Raw genomic sequence first — 14,703 nt, forward strand, 5'->3', positions numbered from 1 at the left:
TCAACATTTAGTCAAGTTTCGTCAATATATTTTTGTTATTTGCGCGAAACCGAAAGCAGCGATTGTGGCGCCACACGAGCTTGGCGTAAGACACGAGAACGATTTCAATGGCCATTGAGATTTGCCGTGTAGCAGCTCCACAACTCCCTCGAGTTCAATGGCGATCGAAAATCTCGATGGCTCTCGACTCGATGGCCATTGAAACTGGCCGTGTGACAGGGGTATAATATACCGCCAGCGCCAAGAGACGTTTTAGTACACCGCAGCTGAAGGTCCTGTAACAACATTCAATTTTGCTATCAGTGTGACTGACAGGCGCAACACATTTTTTTTCGCGCCTTTTGCCTGACATGTATCTTCCTGGTACTGTCGGTCAGCAGAATTGATACATGGCGGACATTTCTGCCCCATGTCTTTTTGCCGCCTCTCCCTTTTGTCCCCTTTATTTGTAAATGTCCTAAGCGTTATTTATTATTTTTCTTTTTTTCCTTCCCCATTCATTGCCGAATGGATGACGGCGAAAAAAAAGAGCTTCACGGCATGACCAGGGTGCTTGTTTCCCATTTGCGGAACATGCTGAGTGTGTCGCATGTAATTTCACAGGTCTGATTTTGGCAAAGCATATATGTTGGTAGCGATAGTCAAAAATTACTCAGTGAGCACTGGAGGACTTCGCCGAGTGTGTCATGTCAGTATAACGTAACCGTGACATCAGATGTCGAAATTAAAGCTTGGCTTATGAGTTTTTCGAAAGTTTTGTAATAACTGAACAGTTATTATGCATGTTATCGCGGAGGTCTCCGTCTTAGCCGGGCCGTTTTCTCGGCAATACATGTAGTGAGGCTCAGGGCAGGCGAACACTACATGTTGTTTTTCCTGCATTGCTATGGCAAATAGGCAATTAAGCGAAATGTCTGCCATTATGAAGAAAGGATTGCGAAGCATGAAGTTGACATTTCTTGAAGCAATTGCAGGCAGAGGAAGCAGGGAGTCTTGTCCCTTCACCGCCCCTCTTTCCAAGGGTCTATGCGGTAAAGCCGCAGTGTTTAAAGGCACCAGTTCAGTCCTGCGGCAGCATTTCGTGCTCGCTCAGTACACATTTGTTTCACTCTGTGCTTCTGAAACTTAAGTTCATTTTATTTTTACCTATACAGCTGCTGACGTTAGGAAGCAATGTGTCAGCTATTTCCTCTAACCTGGCATTGACTGCGAGCCGTGGCCTACCTAATGCGCCGCTCAGAGAAGTAGTGTGGCAGCGGGAAGAGCGCTAGTCATTGGAGCGCCTGTCTTGTAGAAAAAAAAGTAGAATAGATGATAACACCTTTTTTTTTAATTCCACAAGTGAATATACAGCCGAAGTTCGCAAGTGGAGGAAAAAAGAAACGCTGGAAATGTTCGAAGGGTGACATCGTGTTAAGGGTGCCATTCGAGCGATGGCATATACAAAATGTTTGAAAAATAAATACCGCATTTTCGCAGCAAAAAAGCAGCGCTTACACGAGACAAAGAAGTGTGGGGATGCGACGCGTTTGCCGCCGCCTCTGATTTAAAAGGGAAACTGCATAGGTTTTAGAAATACACGAGCTTGAGATGATAGAATGTGTGAAACTTGCAGGTAAAGCATGCGAAGTCTTTTTGGTTTAGCGCTTGAAATAGTGAAGTAGTCCCTGATTCAAATCCGGACGACCTTTAAGGTTCTCCGCAGCGCACAACGCCAAGTTGGGAGGGGGGGGGGGGGGGCGCATGATGACGTCATCGAAGGTATTGGTATACATTTCCAACGCGCAAACGCCTGCTTTGAAGGAAAAAAAGGAACGCCATCAAAGGCAAACCCTGCCGAGAGTTGATTGGCAGCGTCTAACGAGTCAGGGCAGGGTGTGGCTGACGACAGTGGTAATGTAAGGCAGACCTTCCGTGACGTCACGCTGAACTTACGTGCACACCTCCAGTGCATTGAGCAGCAGCGCAAAATTCAATCGTCCATTACGTAACTACTTCAAATGCTAGTGCAAAAACAATTGGCATGCTTCACGTAAAGCCTATTTAGATTCGAATCCTTGAATATCACGAAATTCTCAAAAAAGTGCTGCAGTTGCCCTTTAAGCGCTGTTTTTCGCCACAAGATCTGGCATTAACCAGCAACACTTTTTACCTTGTTAATTCACGTTCTTGCCCATTTTCCACGCGTCGTAAAATGGCTTTTCCGCCTTTCACTTGCAACGACAGAAAAAAACTGTAAAAGAATGCTCACAGGGTATTGATCCGTCCATCTTTCGTCTGCCCGCTTGAAATGTCGCCTCCGGCCACTCCGAGGCGCTTCAAATCCCAGTTGAAAGAAGTCCATTCACAAACTTGCTCCGTGCCGAAAAGAAAATGTCTCTACGATTACACTTTCTCATTAGTGCTTTTGAACGTTACAAAACTTAGAAGCCTCTACTAACACGGGTGTGGGGCATGCTCGGACGTTTCCTCGTTGTGGGTGACGGCCAGGTCACGTTAACCGCGAGTTTCCCCAGCCCTATACGTAGACGCTCACACCAGGAGCTAGCCACATACAGTTCCGCTGTTAAACTTGTAAAGGGTTTCGGCTTACCATTCACACTTAGCTGCGCAAAAAGAAACGAGGACCAAAGCGAACAAGAAGACACAACACAAGCGCAGACTATCAACTGAATTTTTATTCACGAAAGGGAAGCTTTTAAAAGCGTTAGAAAATACAAAATCGAAACACAACAATCACTACCACGCGTGCAAAGGAAACCTATGACATATCATTCCTGCTTGAAATACGAACACAACAACAGGATAACAAATGCAATCACATCAAGCCAACCCCCCGTACTGTCTGCTCGTACTCAATAAACTGCGCAGAAAAGGAACCTCCTTTTCCTGCAGGCTGACCGACTGTGATGCGCACAGAGCTGCGTAGACGGCCGGCGTTGTTGGAAACGTCGACAGGTGTGCTTGGCGAGTGCTCGAAATATTTGCCAGGAACACGAGCAGTGGCAACAGACGTGAGCTCTGCTGCACATGTGGAACAGTCATTGCGAAGTGTAGTGCGTAGGCCAAGCAGGACCCAAGGGTAGGCGCTCAATCCAGTGTGAAGGGAGAACCAGCGCTATAAGCGAAGCCTTCAGTTGCCGAGGAAAGCCGTCGACCTTAGAAAATCTGGTGGTAAAAGATCGTCTTGATGTTATGGACGGGTAGGTTGGCGAATAATGCGAAGTCGAAATGACGACCACGGTCAGAAGTAATGGCGGAACGAGCACCACATCACCAGTTATCACCACGTGACGGCCGCCTACAACATGAAAAGCGTCGCACATGGACGAAGCGTCAGTAAGCCGGTTTAAGCGGTCACGGGTGGCGCTGCGCTAGCTTGTCTGACGTCACGCCTGGAAAGGAGGAAATGTCTTATCGCCGAGGAAAATGCTTTTATATGTCAAGGATTAATCACCGCAGTCGTGGCGTAGTCATTCTACTTCCAGCCACCGCGCGTGACGGACGCAGAATCATGGGCTCCCACGGAGCGGCGATAGCGGCCGTTGCCGGCCGCGGAAACAGGTTTGCCAGCGAAGCTGATAAGGACTACGAGATCGTTCTGCCTACCCTGCCCACCGGACGTGTTGTTTTAAACACGGTTTTTCTGCACGGCGACGTGCGTGTGCGACCCTACAGGGTCGAAGACTTCAGAGACGCCCTCGCTAACGTGGGTGCGCTCCCCGACGTCGTGGCGTTGGGGGCGTACCAGATTAACCACGTGTGGGCGGTAACCTTCAGCAGTGGGGATGCCGCAAAGAAACTGGCCGCCATGAAGGAGCTCGAGGTTAAGGGACGCCGCTGCATCGTCTTCGACCCAGAAGACCACCAGGTGAAGCTGCGCCTGCACTGGATGTTGCACGGCGTCGCCGACGAGGACATCCGGACTGCTTTCGCGGCGTTCGGCAACGTGACCGAGGTCACCCGGGAGCGTTGGCGCGTCGCCGGCATGAAGGAGAAGGGGTCCACCACGAGGACCGTGCTGCTAAAGATGAAGCCTGGCATGAAGGTGGATGACCTACCCCACCAGGTTCGTGTCGCCGGCGAGTTGGCTCTCGTGGTGGTGCCCGGGCGGCCGATGCAGTGCCTGCGCTGCGGCGGGACGGGGCACGTGCGCCGTGATTGCAAGGTGCCCAGGTGCTCAAAGTGCCGTCGCTATGGACACTCCGAGGCTGACTGCGTGCGCACCTACGCGTCGGCGACCGGCCGTGTAGCGGCGAGCGACTCCGCAGAGCTCATGGACGTCGTCGAAGCGGAGGAAGCAGCGAGCGGTATCGACGACGCGGGCAAAACGGACGGGGTGGCGGTTCAGCCAGCTGTTGCAAGTAGCAACACCGACACGGCTGTCGCACAGGAGAGCGGGTCGCCAGCTGCTGACTCGCCTTCGACGCCAGTGGAAACGCCCAACGATGGAGCGAGCCCGCCCGTGCACGTGGACGTGGAACGCAAGGCGGCCAGCGAGAGCCACGACGACAAGGCCGACTCCCGCGTGAACGTCGGCGTGACTACACCTGCGAAGCGTTCGCACGCCGAGACCACGGCCAACGGGGAGAAGGCAGCTGAGCCCAGCGTGGAGGAACCGCCGGCAAAGACGCCGCAAGCGCGACGGCCCAGCCTGCGGCCGCGCCCAAATGTCCCGACTGACAAGCGTGGCGGCGACAAGGCGCCGCATGACCAGGAGCACGTGCTCGCGCCGGGTGACACCGGCGGCGACGGCATCGTCTAGCGACATGCTGGACGCGGGAGGTAAGCACCATGCTTTCGGTCTCCTCTTCCTAAGTTAAAATGGCTTCTGCAACTCCGTTTAAAGTCGCCACCCTAAACGTTAGAGGCCTGGCAGGTAAACGAAAACAAAGCCAGCTGTACCGACTTGTAACGGAGCAAGATATCGATATACTGGCAGTGCAGGAGACCAAAGTCGACGGGGAGGAGGAGACCGGGAGCATGGTGCGACGTTTCACGTCTAGGTATTATGCCGTCGTTAGCCATGCTGTAGGCACATCGGCTGGCTGTATTCTTTTTGTTAAGAAGTTGCCGGGGATAGAAGTACACGGTCATCATTCGTGCCTGTCGGGTCGATACGTGTCCATCGATTTTTCGCTCTGTAACATCGACTGGCGCATTGTTTGTCTGTATGCACCTAATGTGGTTGATGGCCGAGCCGCGTTTTTTGAAAGCGTCGAAGAACGGCTTCGCACGGACAGGCAGCTCATTGTTATGGGCGATTACAACTGTGTTCTTAGTGCGCGCGACAAGACAAGCGTCCGAGGTTTCAGGGATAAAAGCACCGAAGTGTTGTTACGAATGATTGTGAACTGCAACCTCGAGGATGTAGCAGAGTGTCTTGAAGGAACGCGTGCTGTAAGGTACACACGATTCGAGGGCACAAGTCACGCACGGCTAGACCGAATTTATGCATCCGCGGAAACGGTCCCTAAATGCATTAGTTATGTAGTTCTGCCGGTTTCATTTTCTGACCACTGTTTGGTTCAATGCTGCATAGGATTCATTAAGAAGGGGAATGGTTTTTCATGGGAAATGTGGAAGCTAAATGAGAAGCTACTCCAGGACGAATTTTATAACCGAGCTGTAAGGGAAGAAATAGCAAAAATAGAACCAAGTAGTCACATGAGGATTTGGCAGCAGTGGGAGCTCACTAAAGAAACTTTAAAATTAAAAGCAATAGATAGAGCCACCTGTATACGTCATGAAGCAAAAAAAGAGGAAATGGAGCTTAAGGCACTGCTTCAGAAGATGATAGAACAGGAATGCCGAGCGCCTGGTAAATGGATAGAAGACATAAGGAAAACGAAACAAAAGTTACAGCTTATCGAAGAAGAACGTTATCGGGGAGCGCTGGTGAGGGCAAGGGCAGAAGACATGGCCGCAGGGGAAGCGCCAACGAAACGAGCGCTTGGTTTAGAAAAAGCCCGTGCCGAAAGAAACCACATAAACGAAATAGAATGGAGAGGTGTTTCTAAAACGGACATCGATCATATCAAAGCAGCTTTTTTCGAGCATTACCAGGCGCTCTTCGCATTGCATCCGGTAGACGTTGTCACTTTTAAGGAGGCGTTTCTGGCCGAGATGCCGCGCCTGGACGACGAAACTAAAGACAGATTAGAGCAGGCGATAACTCAATTGGAAGTCGAGCAAGCAATAGACAGCTTAAACCCTGGTAAGTCGCCTGGGCCGGACGGGTTCAGCGCGGCATTCTACAAAGAATTTAAGCATGTAATTTCCCCGGTCTTGACAGTCATCTTTAATGAAGCCTTTAAACTAAAATCACTGCCTCCGTCCTATGGCTCTTCCCATACAGTGCTGATTCCGAAAACGGACGACACAGACAGATTACGACTGGTAGCAGCATATCGACCCATAGCACTCACTAACGTCGAGTACAAAATTTACATGAAGGTTTTGGCACGAAGGTTGCAGACCGTGATCCATTTATTAGTTGGTCCGCATCAGACCTGCGGGATTAAAGGGCGGTCCATTTTTACCAATATCCACGTTGCGCGCAGTGTATTAGAATGCTGTGATGACACTAATGATCAGGTAGCTATACTCCAGATAGATTTAGAAAAGGCTTTTGACTGCGTTGCCCATGAACTTTTGTTTGCAGTATTAGGCCATGTTAACGTTGGTTCTGTTATTCGCGAGGGTGTGGCCCTGGCATACCGGAACTGCACGACGAGATTGATCGTTAACAAGAGTCTGGGGGCCCCCATTAGCGTGCAGCGTTCGGTGCGCCAGGGCTGTCCCCTCAGCCCCCTTTTATTTTGTATTTATGTGGAGACCCTTTGTTTAAAGATACTGAAAAAAAGGAGTATTACCGGATTCAGATTACAAGCAGCCGAAGTGAAGCTCTTGGCGTACGCTGATGACATTGCTGTGTTTGCCGTTGACGAGGGAGGCATAAGCGAGGCTGTTCAATGTGTACGCGATTTCAGCCAAGCTACAGGCAGCGGGGTTAACTGGTCGAAGTGCCTCGGGCTTTGGCATGGAAGGTGGGCATCTACGCCTGAAAGGTTTGCTAGTGTGCCGTGGACGACAACACCAGATAAGTACTTGGGCGTTCCGCTCGATGCTTACCGTGACAGTGAACATTATTGGACAGGACAGGTCAAAGAGACACGGGAGAGAGCTGATAAGTGGAAAGGAACGACCTTGTCGATTTTCGCCAGAGCCACTGTTTGCAACCTGTTCTTTATCAGCAGGCTCTGGTACGTAATGCAGGTGTTGCACTGTTCACGGTTAAGTATTCAAAAGCTACACCGAATCTTCGCCGTCTTTATCTGGTCGTCTGAATGGGAGCGCTGCAGCCGGACCAACCTGTTCCGACGGGTACAAGACGGCGGGTTGGGACTGGGCCATTTGTTTTTGAGACAGCTGGTCAATCGTTTTTTGTTTTTTAGGGACACAAGAGACCCTTTTTTGCGTACCGTATGCCAAGTTAGGCTGCGGCATCTACTTCCAGAGTACATAGTCGGAACTGCTGAGGTGTATAGTAGGGTCACCGGTTTTTACCGGGAAGTCGTAGCCAGTGTAAGGTTTCTTTCCGCGCGATTTTCCAATGACTTTCTGTCCAGTGTGAAACGAAAGAAACTGTACCGTGCCTTGTGCGATGTAGTTTTCCCCGAGCCCTTGTACAGGGCCTTGTACAGTGGAGGCCCAGGCAAGGATGTTTTAAAGAGAGTTAAAAAAATGCAGGTGCCGCCTGGAACAAAAACCTTCTTTTTTAAGTTGCACACCGGGACCTTACCGGTTAAAAAATTTTTAGAAGGAAAGGAATTGTTTTTACCCTGGGGATCTCACTGTTTAATTTGCAGAAAGCCGGAAACAATAGACCATGTATTTTTACACTGTTGGGAAGGGGTTTATTTTTGGGATGTATTGCAGCGAACATTAAAGAAAGAATTTCCACTAGACCCGTATGGCATCCGGTTCTTATGTGTTGAAAATGAGGATGGGGTGCCTTTCGATTTAATAATGCTGACAGGCCTCCACTGTATATGGCGCTCCAGAATGGCAGGCTGGCATTGTGACAGTGACGCAAGACCTGCCAGAATTTATTTTCGCGAAAGTATGGAGATGTTTCTGGCCATTCAGAAAGCCGCTGCGGAGCCTCCGGAGTGGCTCTCAAGACTAGAGCCGCTCTGTACGTTGCGTGAATTTTAATTGGACGAAGCCAGATTTATGCTGGCTGACCACAAGTCGTGTGTACATAGTTATTGTCTTTTGTTGTTTTTTTTGTGTTGTCCAGTTTTTGTGTCAAAGCCAGGCAATAAAGAAAAAAAAAAAAAAGTCGTGGCGTAGTGGCTAAGACGCCCGTCTCGGCTGCGGGAGGTGAGGTGTTCGACTCCCACCGCCGGTCACTCGCTGGTTAAAAACTGAGTACAAGTGCCTGTGGACTGTGCACTTGGGAAGCTCCGCTGCATGGCGGTGCACACAGCGGGCTCGGTTGCAAACCTGAGCCTGTTTGTAAGTGTCACAAGCCTTAATTAAACAAAAAATCGTGGAGCTTTCTTTTTCTCTTTTTTTTTTCAACGCGCTCTGTGGTTAGAGAAACAAGTGATTTTTTTTTTTTGCAGCTTACCCCAAAGATTACCGCCCATGATTTTTATGGTTTCAGTTCCATATGATTTTGCCCATGGCGTGGGAAGGTGTTGCCCCCATTTCTGAAACTAATACCCCTGTCACACGGGCATTTCGAAGGCCCTCGAATCGATAGCCTATCGACTCGAAGGCGATCGAGCGCTGCTACACGGCCAGTTTGAATGGCCATCGAGTCAATAGTCTATCGAGTCGACGGAGCAGCCCGGAACTCTATCGAGATTTCGAGGGCCTTCGAGCGTTGCCCAAGGTTGCTAGCATTGCTTCGAACGACAACAAACATGGCGGCGCCCTTCAAAGCCGGACCCCTCGCTTCGGACTGAATTCTCGTTGTTGCTGCCTTTTTCTGTCCGTTCACTGGTCATAAATGGGGCACCGGTCTTTCGCTTCGTCTCATCTTGCCTAGAAGAAAACGTATAAGTGATAAATTTGCTTTATTTTTTATTTAGAGTGACGATTCTGCCGCTGTTAGGCCTAAGAGAGGCGGTTTGTTGACAGTAATGGTTCCCGTTTTGACTACCAGATGGCGCCACTAGAGACTAAGTTTATTTTTGCCTCTCTGCTAGCATACGCTGAACTCAATGTGAGAATGCGCCTGCGTTTAGCGTACGTAAGCGTGCATACGCTCGTGGTACGTAGACAGCATAAATTTATGCTCTTTTCTCACTGTATCTGTGTACGTCGCGAGCGGCGACGTGGTGCGCAAAGCGAGAAGCAGCAGCGGCGCGGCCGTTCCAACTCGCCCGGGCGTCAACAGATGAGAACAGGTCCTAGTTTTTGCGGCGAGCGAATCCGCTTCGCTTGCCGGATTTTTGAACAAGTGTGAACGCGCCTTATGACTGCAAGAAAGTGTATTTCAACATTTAGTTAAGTTTCGTCAATATATTTTTGTTATTTGCGCGAAACCGAAAGCAGCGATTGTGGCGCCACACGAGCTTGGCGTAAGACACGAGAACGATTTCAATGGCCATTGAGATTTGCCGTGTAGCAGCTCCACAACTCCCTCGAGTTCAATGGCGATCGAAAATCTCGATGGCTCTCGACTCGATGGCCATTGAAACTGGCCGTGTGACAGGGGTATAATATACCGCCAGCGCCAAGAGACGTTTTAGTACACCGCAGCTGAAGGTCCTGTAACAACATTCAATTTTGCTATCAGTGTGACTGACAGGCGCAACACATTTTTTTTTCGCGCCTTTTGCCTGACATGTATCTTCCTGGTACTGTCGGTCAGCAGAATTGATACATGGCGGACATTTCTGCCCCATGTCTTTTTGCCGCCTCTCCCTTTTGTCCCCTTTATTTGTAAATGTCCTAAGCGTTATTTATTATTTTTCTTTTTTTCCTTCCCCATTCATTGCCGAATGGATGACGGCGAAAAAAAAGAGCTTCACGGCATGACCAGGGTGCTTGTTTCCCATTTGCGGAACATGCTGAGTGTGTCGCATGTAATTTCACAGGTCTGATTTTGGCAAAGCATATATGTTGGTAGCGATAGTCAAAAATTACTCAGTGAGCACTGGAGGACTTCGCCGAGTGTGTCATGTCAGTATAACGTAACCGTGACATCAGATGTCGAAATTAAAGCTTGGCTTATGACTTTTTCGAAAGTTTTGTAATAACTGAACAGTTATTATGCATGTTATCGCGGAGGTCTCCGTCTTAGCCGGGCCGTTTTCTCGGCAATACATGTAGTGAGGCTCAGGGCAGGCGAACACTACATGTTGTTTTTCCTGCATTGCTATGGCAAATAGGCAATTAAGCGAAATGTCTGCCATTATGAAGAAAGGATTGCGAAGCATGAAGTTGACATTTCTTGAAGCAATTGCAGGCAGAGGAAGCAGGGAGTCTTGTCCCTTCACCGCCCCTCTTTCCAAGGGTCTATGCGGTAAAGCCGCAGTGTTTAAAGGCACCAGTTCAGTCCTGCGGCAGCATTTCGTGCTCGCTCAGTACACATTTGTTTCACTCTGTGCTTCTGAAACTTAAGTTCATTTTATTTTTACCTATACAGCTGCTGACGTTAGGAAGCAATGTGTCAGCTATTTCCTCTAACCTGGCATTGACTGCGAGCCGTGGCCTACCTAATGCGCCGCTCAGAGAAGTAGTGTGGCAGCGGGAAGAGCGCTAGTCATTGGAGCGCCTGTCTTGTAGAAAAAAAAGTACAATAGATGATAACACCTTTTTTTTTAATTCCACAAGTGAATATACAGCCGAAGTTTGCAAGTGGAGGAAAAAAGAAACGCTGGAAATGTTCGAAGGGTGACATCGTGTTAAGGGTGCCATTCGAGCGATGGCATATACAAAATGTTTGAAAAATAAATACCGCATTTTCGCAGCAAAAAAGCAGCGCTTACACGAGACAAAGAAGTGTGGGGATGCGACGCGTTTGCCGCCGCCTCTGATTTAAAAGGGAAACTGCATAGGTTCTAGAAATACACGAGCTTGAGATGATACAATGTGTGAAACTTGCAGGTAAAGCATGCGAAGTCTTTTTGGTTTAGCGCTTGAAATAGTGAAGTAGTCCCTGATTCAAATCCGGACGACCTTTAAGGTTCTCCGGAGCGCACAACGCCAAGTTGGGAGGGGGGGGGGGGGCGCATGATGACGTCATCGAAGGTATCGGTATACATTTCCAACGCGCAAACGCCTGCTTTGAAGGAAAAAAAGGAACGCCATCAAAGGCAAACCCTGCCGAGAGTTGATTGGCAGCGTCTAACGAGTCAGGGCAGGGTGTGGCTGACGACAGTGGTAATGTAAGGCAGACCTTCCGTGACGTCACGCTGAACTTACGTGCACACCTCCAGTGCATTGAGCAGCAGCGCAAAATTCAATCGTCCATTACGTAACTACTTCAAATGCTAGTGCAAAAACAATTGGCATGCTTCACGTAAAGCCTATTTAGATTCGAATCCTTGAATATCACGAAATTCTCAAAAAAGTGCTGCAGTTGCCCTTTAAGCGCTGTTTTTCGCCACAAGATCTGGCATTAACCAGCAACACTTTTTACCTTGTTAATTCACGTTCTTGCCCATTTTCCACGCGTCGTAAAATGGCTTTTCCGCCTTTCACTTGCAACGACAGAAAAAAACTGTAAAAGAATGCTCACAGGGTATTGATCCGTCCATCTTTCGTCTGCCCGCTTGAAATGTCGCCTCCGGCCACTCCGAGGCGCTTCAAATCCCAGTTGAAAGAAGTCCATTCACAAACTTGCTCCGTGCCGAAAAGAAAATGTCTCTACGATTACACTTTCTCATTAGTGCTTTTGAACGTTACAAAACTTAGAAGCCTCTACTAACACGGGTGTGGGGCATGCTCGGACGTTTCCTCGTTGTGGGTGACGGCCAGGTCACGTTAACCGCGAGTTTCCCCAGCCCTATACGTAGACGCTCACACCAGGAGCTAGCCACATACAGTTCCGCTGTTAAACTTGTAAAGGGTTTCGGCTTACCATTCACACTTAGCTGCGCAAAAAGAAACGAGGACCAAAGCGAACAAGAAGACACAACACAAGCGCAGACTATCAACTGAATTTTTATTCACGAAAGGGAAGCTTTTAAAAGCGTTAGAAAATACAAAATCGAAACACAACAATCACTACCACGCGTGCAAAGGAAACCTATGACATATCATTCCTGCTTGAAATACGAACACAACAACAGGATAACAAATGCAATCACATCAAGCCAACCCCCCGTACTGTCTGCTCGTACTCAATAAACTGCGCAGAAAAGGAACCTCCTTTTCCTGCAGGCTGACCGACTGTGATGCGCACAGAGCTGCGTAGACGGCCGGCGTTGTTGGAAACGTCGAGAGGTGTGCTTGGCGAGTGCTCGAAATATTTGCCAGGAACACGAGCAGTGGCAACAGACGTGAGCTCTGCTGCACATGTGGAACAGTCATTGCGAAGTGTAGTGCGTAGGCCAAGCAGGACCCAAGGGTAGGCGCTCAATCCAGTGTGAAGGGAGAACCAGCGCTATAAGCGAAGCCTTCAGTTGCCGAGGAAAGCCGTCGACCTTAGAAAATCTGGTGGTAAAAGATCGTCTTGATGTTATGGACGGGTAGGTTGGCGAATAATGCGAAGTCGAAATGACGACCACGGTCAGAAGTAATGGCGGAACGAGCACCACATCACCAGTTATCACCACGTGACGGCCGCCTACAACATGAAAAGCGTCGCGCATGGACGAAGCGTCAGTAAGCCGGTTTAAGCGGTCACGGGTGGCGCTGCGCTAGCTTGTCTGACGTCACGCCTGGAAAGGAGGAAATGTCTTATCGCCGAGGAAAATGCTTTTATATGTCAAGGATTAATCACCGCAGTCGTGGCGTAGTGATTCTACTTCCAGCCACCGAGCGTGACGGACGCAGAATCATGGGCTCCCACGGAGCGGCGATAGCGGCCGTTGCCGGCCGCGGAAACAGGTTTGCCGGCGACGCTGATAAGGACTACGAGATCGTTCTGCCTACGCTGCCCACCGGACGTGTTGTTTTAAACACTGTTTTCCTGCACGGCGACGTGCGTTTGCGACCCTACAGGGTCGAAGACTTCAGAGACGCCCTCGCTAACGTTGGCGCGCTCCCCGACGTCGTGGCGTTGGGGGCGTACCAGATTAACCACGTGTGGGCGGTAACCTTCAGCAGTGGGGATGCCGCAAAGAAACTGGCCGCCATGAAGGAGCTGGAAGTCAAGGGACGCCGCTGCATCGTTTTTGACCCAGAGGACCACCAGGTCAAGCTGCGACTCCACTGGATGCTACACGGCGTCGCTGACGAGGATATCCGTACGGCATTCGCGGCTTTCGGCAACGTGACCGAGGTCACCCGGGAGCGTTGGCGCGTCACCGGCATGAAGGAGAAGGGGTCCACCACGAGGACCGTGCTCCTCAAACTGAAGCCAGGCGTGAAAGTGGACGACCTGCCCCACCAGGTACGAGTCGCTGGCGAGTTGGCTCTCGTGGTGGTGCCCGGGCGGCCGATGCAGTGCCTTCGTTGCGGTGGCACGGGGCATGTTCGCCGCGATTGCAAGGTGCCCAGGTGTTCGAAATGCCGACGCTATGGACACTCGGAGGCTGACTGCGTTCGTACCTACGCGTCGGCTACCGGGCATGTAGCAGCGAGCGACTCCGCAGAACTGATGGACGTCGTGGAAGCAGAGGAAGCAGCAAGCGGGGCCGACGACGCGGGCAAGACGCAGGAGGTGGCGGTTCAGCCAGCGGTTGCGAGCAGCAACATCGACACGGCAGTCGCACAGGAGAGCGGGTCGCCAGCCATTGACCCATCTTCGACGCCTCGGGAGACGCCCATAGATGGAGCGAGCCCACCCGTGCACTTGGACGTGGAACGGAAGGCGGCCAGCGAGAGCCACGACGACAAGACCGAATCCCGCGTGAACGTCGGCGTGACCACACCTGCGAAGCGTTCGCACGCCGAGACCAAGGCCGACGGGGAGAAGGCAGCAGAGCCCAGCGTGGAGGAACCGCCGGCAAAGACGCCGCAAGCGCGACGGGCCAGCCTGCGGCCGCGCCCAAAGGTCCCGACTGACAAGCGTGGCGGCGACAAGGCGCCGCCTGACCAGGAGCACGTGCTCGCGCCGGGTGACACCGGCGGCGACGGCATCGTCTAGCGACATGCTGGACGCGAGAGGTAAGCACCATGCTTTCGGTCTCCTCTTCCTAAGTTAAAATGGCTTCTGCAACTCCGTTTAAAGTCGCCACCCTAAACGTTAGAGGCCTGGCAGGTAAAAGAAAACAAAGCCAGCTGTACCGACTTGTAACGGAGCAAGATATCGATATACTGGCAGTGCAGGAGAGCAAAGTCGACGGGGAGGAAGAGACCGGGAGCATGGTGCAACGTTTCACGTCTAGGTATTTTGCCGTCGTTAGCCATGCTGTAGGCACATCGGCTGGCTGTATTCTTTTTGTTAAGAAGTTGCCGGGGATAGAAGTACACGGTCATCATTCGTGCCTGTCGGGTCGATACGTGTCCATCGATTTTTCGCTCTGTAACATCGACTGGCGCATTGTTTGTCTGTATGCACCTAATGTGGTTGAT

At 50.6% G+C, this 14,703-nt stretch overlaps 2 protein-coding genes across 2 annotated transcripts; both read left to right on the forward strand.

Annotated features, from left to right (window-relative positions):
- Window positions 1-3,475: 3,475 nt before the first annotated feature.
- On the forward strand, window positions 3,476-6,364 carry LOC149334546 (uncharacterized). The gene is made up of 2 exons (XM_089557950.1): window positions 3,476-4,624; window positions 6,359-6,364. Exons 1-2 carry the CDS (start codon window positions 3,515-3,517, stop codon window positions 6,362-6,364), a joined length of 1,116 nt encoding a protein of 371 aa, XP_089414076.1. The 5' UTR covers window positions 3,476-3,514.
- Window positions 6,365-13,024: 6,660 nt separating this feature from the next.
- LOC149334547 (uncharacterized) lies at window positions 13,025-14,275 on the forward strand. Its single transcript, XM_089556269.1, has one exon. It carries the CDS (start codon window positions 13,025-13,027, stop codon window positions 14,273-14,275), a length of 1,251 nt encoding a protein of 416 aa, XP_089412395.1.
- The last annotated feature ends 428 nt before the right edge of the window (window positions 14,276-14,703 follow it).

Source organism: Amblyomma mixtum, chromosome 8, assembly GCF_055824585.1.
Source record: "Amblyomma mixtum isolate Tamu chromosome 8, ASM5582458v1, whole genome shotgun sequence".
In the NCBI taxonomy this organism is placed as follows: domain Eukaryota; kingdom Metazoa; phylum Arthropoda; class Arachnida; order Ixodida; family Ixodidae; genus Amblyomma; species Amblyomma mixtum.

Coding starts and splice junctions, on each gene's coding strand:
- LOC149334546 (XM_089557950.1), top strand. CDS start 3,515: ATGGGCTCCCACGGAGCGGCGATAGCGGCCGTTGCCGGCCGCGGAAAC.
- LOC149334547 (XM_089556269.1), top strand. CDS start 13,025: ATGGGCTCCCACGGAGCGGCGATAGCGGCCGTTGCCGGCCGCGGAAAC.